Source organism: Physeter macrocephalus, chromosome 6 (assembly GCF_002837175.3).
Source record: "Physeter macrocephalus isolate SW-GA chromosome 6, ASM283717v5, whole genome shotgun sequence".
NCBI classification, from domain to species: Eukaryota; Metazoa; Chordata; class Mammalia; order Artiodactyla; family Physeteridae; genus Physeter; species Physeter macrocephalus.
Window position 1 is genome coordinate 84,846,853 of NC_041219.1, and position 4,581 is coordinate 84,851,433.

Consider the following 4,581-nt stretch of genomic DNA (forward strand, 5'->3'; position numbering starts at 1 on the left):
AAAAAAAAAAAAAAAAAAAAAAAAAGGCAGTATAAAAATAAGGTGAAAATATGGTTTAAAACTTAGAAGTGCTCTGAAATATAGTATTTATCACCAATAATAGGTAATACATGGTACTTAATATGTATCAAGCATTGCTATAAGTGCTTTACTTATAAGTACTTAACTTTATAGGTGCTATAAGTATCTTATAGTCATTTAACCTCAGCAGTGCTAATGAGAGGAAAACATACCCAACATCCCATTTTCAGTAACAGAGCCAGGATTTGAACCTAGGCAGTCTGGCTGTAAGTCTGTGTTCTTGTCCACTGCATTGTATTGCCTCTCATGTGAGTCAGAAACTTGAGCCCTGGGTTTAAGGTGAGAAGAAACTATATGAGAGAGAAAGACAGTCATAAGGGTCTGTAGGTTTCCTCCAGGGCCTTTTGTCTTCAATGGACAGAGCCCTTCTTCAGAGGTGAAGGAACCTAATAACCCCTTTTGTCTGAGATACAGCTGAGAGCCAAGGGGTTTAGGAAGAGAGACAACTCTTAAATCAGTGACATGGGCACTCCTATCATAGAAAAAGTAGGAATAGTATGCATTGTTGCTGTCCATCTCCAAAGCCCCATGAAGTCTCATAAAAGTCATACCATGTAGTTCAGACTCCCAGAAAACCATCTGCTCTTCCTCCCTAGGTGATGGTCACTACTCCCTCTTGGGCCAGCCATTACAGTACAATCTGTCCATCTGCCCTCCCTTGCTCCATGGCCAGTCAACTTACACGGTGCACCAGGTAAGGGTGTCTCCCATCAGCCTTAGGGCCATCAGAGTCCCTTTCTCATCCAGGCCCCTGCTTCTGAGCCATCCACCTCAACTAGCTGGGTGGACAAGAGAGACAACACAGAGAGAATGGACTAATTGGGAAGAGCCTTTACCCCACTCCTGTACTCATTCCTCTCACCCCTTCCCCAGTGCCAAGAGGGAGAGGCTCTTTGTTTCTCAGTGGCCACTCTCTGGCCAATCTGAATGCCTGGTGGGATGGGGTCCTCAGGGTTGGGTACTGCTCCTTAATCTCTCAGACAGACTGGGATGTAAGGCAGTCATTGTTTACCTGGAATGAGAGTTATCTTTCGAATGTTAAAGGGACAGAGTGGATTGAAGCATGGAAACCGGAGCAAGAGACAAGCACTCAAATCTGCCTCCACTGACCTGGGGACAACAGACGTTGGTGAGTGACAGGATGCTGAATCCCCAAAAGAAGGTGCTTACCCCTCCAGCCTTGCATTACCAGCCCAGGATGGTGAGAAAAGCCAGCTAAGCGGGGGGAGTCAAAAGAGGACCTTTTTGTACTCAAGAGCAAGGAGAAGCTGGAGAAGTGAGGTGTCTCAGTCCTCCTTACCAAGCCATTCCAAGTCGTAGGGAAGATGAGGGTGAAAATTGGGACTAACCCAATGATGGGGCTTGTTGAGCCTGTTATCAACAGACAGTCTTGTGGAAGTAGTCCTGACCCTGATCTAGAATGTCTACCTTTGGTAGTTCTAGACCCAGTTTAGGAGAGGCTTGATAAGAGAATATGGGGGAGTAACTCTCCTCCTGCAGGCCTTCCATACTAGGCATAACAAGATCTCTTGGGGTTTCGCCTATTGAAGCAGTTTGCTAAACAAGGAAAGGAAGGGAAACTGACTTCCCTAGATGATAAGAAAGAGGAATCTACCTGGGCCAGCCTCTGGGAAGGGAATGGAACATATTTCAGATTGAGCTATTAACTTTGTGAAAGAACATAACCAAAAGCCACACTTCCTTCACAGTAATTGCACCCTGTGAGAGAACTGAGGTATAGGTTTCCAGATCTTAAATCTGGGATTCTGATTCCCAGTCTCCTCTTGCCTACATCTCTAGGCTAGGAGAAGAGGAAGGTTCCTTTGTGTCTCCTAGTTGCCCTGATCAGAGTTTGGATGGTAGGGAGTTGGGTTGATTTGGGAAGGGAGGAAAGGGCTGAGAAAGGCTGGGCTTTTGAGGACATTGTATACAGACTTGGTCAGCTGGATACTCCTCTGCTGGGCTGCTGGCCAGTCCTTCCTACTCTATACCTCTTACAACCATGGTCCTGTCTCCTCCCCTTCCAGTCCTGGGACGGGTGCTGGAGGTGACAGATCTCCCTGAGGGCATCACCCGTACCGAGGCGGACAAACTCTTCACGCAGCTTGCCATGTCCGGCGCCAAGATCCAGTGGCTCAAGGATGCTCAGGGGCTGCCTGGTGGGGGTGTGGGGGACAACGGTGGGACTGCTGAGAACGGCCGCCACTCGGACCTCGCTGCCTTGTACACCATCGTGGCTGTGTTCCCCAGCCCTCTGGCTGCCCAAAATGCCTCCCTTCGCCTCAACAACTCTGTGAGTCGCTTCAAACTTCGAGTGGCCAAAAAGAACTATGACCTGAGGATCCTGGAGCGAGCCAGCTCCCAATAAATGGAGGAGAAGAAGGGACCAGCATGGCAGGGGTGGGGCAGGGTAGAGGGGGTCAAGGGGTCCTGTCAGACCACAGACAGAGGCAGAAGGTAAGGTAAGGTTCACAGACAGACACTAAACTGAAGCCTAAGACAGTAGGGATGAAGTTGGAAACAGAGACAGACACTCACACTGGCCCTGGACTCTTTCTCACTCCCCTGCCAAGGGTCCGTCTTTTTCCCTGGTTGGCCCCATGTCTGCTTCCCTCTCTTTCCCATCCTCTTCTATGATTTTTTATCTCTTCTCTCACCATGAAATTAATTCTTTCATATTTTTTGGTCAGGTAGAATTGGGAGGGTCCCACACTCCCATGTTCTCCTATTTCCTTACCATCCCAAGCTCCCTTTTCTTTTTTGGTCTTTATGAATATATTTATATGGACAGAATTAAGAAAAATGAAATTGATTTCCCCTTTCTCCCACCCCATTTTATCTCCCCAGACCCCACAGAGTTAAAACTTGGGCCTCCCTCCACCCCCCAGAACACTTGTATATTGTTTGTTTGAGGTTTGTGCTGCAGTAACAGACACAGTATTTAATTGCACATACAGATGTTTGCTGGGTATATTCACTGTAAATTTTATTTAATCTGATTTTTTGTTTGTTGGGGGGGTTCTTCGGGGGGGGTTGATTTTGTTTTTAAATATAAAAAAAAATCTGTCACTGGACATCAGTCCGTTTTCTGTTGCCACCCTGGTGTGGGTGGGGTCGGAGGGATTTGATGCAGGCTGGGATGGCTTTCTCTGGCATATGCACACATATCTTCCTAACACTATTCCCTGCATCCTGTCCTCCTCCTTACAAGTAATTCTCATAGATGGCTGGGTCTGTAATGGGACTCTGCCACTAACTGTGGTTTATCAAGCACATCACTCTCAACTCTGGATCTCTGAGTTCTTAACCAGTAAAATAAGAGACTTGGACTGACTAGGCGACCTCCGAGGTTCCTTCCACCCTGTTAATTCTGTGATACTCATTTAGGGCCCTGGTAGCTAAGCCAGAGGAGTGTGAGTGACATCCAAAACTGGGTCGAGATGCTTGCTTCATACCTGTCCATCTCATATTCTGAAAACTCTTCAGGGATGGAGGACTTGGGCCTTTCTTTAATCCCAAAGCCAGAGGATTGGGTTCTACCTGGCAGGAACAGAACTGCATGTTTCTTACAATAAAAGCTACATCAATTGAACTTGCTGTGCCAAGATGTCATACTATCCAGGTGTGCTTAGCAGTCCCTGTCCTGTGCAGCTGAAGAAAGGTGAAGAGCAGAAGTCACTTGCCTGTAAGATAATAGAGCTTTCCTCTATCTTCCCAAAGCTAGCCCTGTTGTGCAGCCTGTCAGACGAGGGCCATTAAAGAGCCTGTTGACCCAGAACCATCCAGCAGCCCCTTTTCAATGTCACCCACCCCTTAAAGAGAGAAAAAAGAACAGTAGGCAGAAATGACATAGCACATTGCCCTGGAAATCCCTTGTGTCTGGATAGCAGTATCTCTCTAGCCAGCCTCCTCTGAAGCTTGTCTGGCCCAACCTCCAACATAATCCTTTAACTTCTTACAGATACAAGGGATAAAGCAGCATGACATTACCACCTCCAAATTTCTCTGCTCTGAGATGGGAGTATCTTCTTTTTCAGCCATGTCACAGCTCAGACCAGGAAAAGGCTGCATCCCTGTGAGATAAGAATGCCAGATACCTCATTGACCCATCAGATCATATGCATCAGAGGAAAGAGATGGAATCAGGGCATCAGAATGATAAAGGAAGCTTGAGGCTTGGCCATCCTACCTCCAAGAGTCTGCAGTTCCCATGGGAAAGGGGACATTACTTATAGATGATAAAAACTCCATGTGTGACAGCTATTGCCTTCTGTCCAATATTAACAAAACAATCTCTATGTGATCATTAGACCCTCACTCCCACAGAACCCCTCAGATGGAAGTCCCAGCCTGGCTTTTTTCAATAGCTCTTAGAATTCCTTTCACCCTGTGGACAAGATTTTAGAGGAATAGGGGAAAGATATCTTTGGGGGCAACTGGAGGGAACAAAGCAGTACTACATGTTCTTCACTCCCTTACAGGATAGCAGCAAGTTACCCT

At 46.8% G+C, this 4,581-nt stretch overlaps 1 protein-coding gene across 1 annotated transcript in view; it reads left to right on the forward strand.

The window, feature by feature from the left end:
- The window catches only part of R3HDM2 (R3H domain containing 2), a 169,321-nt gene extending 166,166 nt beyond the window's left edge, over window positions 1-3,155 (forward strand). The window contains exons 24-26 of the mRNA XM_028491204.2: window positions 678-775; window positions 1,126-1,210; window positions 2,109-3,155. Coding sequence (XP_028347005.1) covers window positions 678-775; window positions 1,126-1,210; window positions 2,109-2,449 — 524 coding nt within the window. The 3' untranslated portion in view covers window positions 2,450-3,155. The remainder of the gene's footprint in view (window positions 1-677; window positions 776-1,125; window positions 1,211-2,108) is intronic.
- The last annotated feature ends 1,426 nt before the right edge of the window (window positions 3,156-4,581 follow it).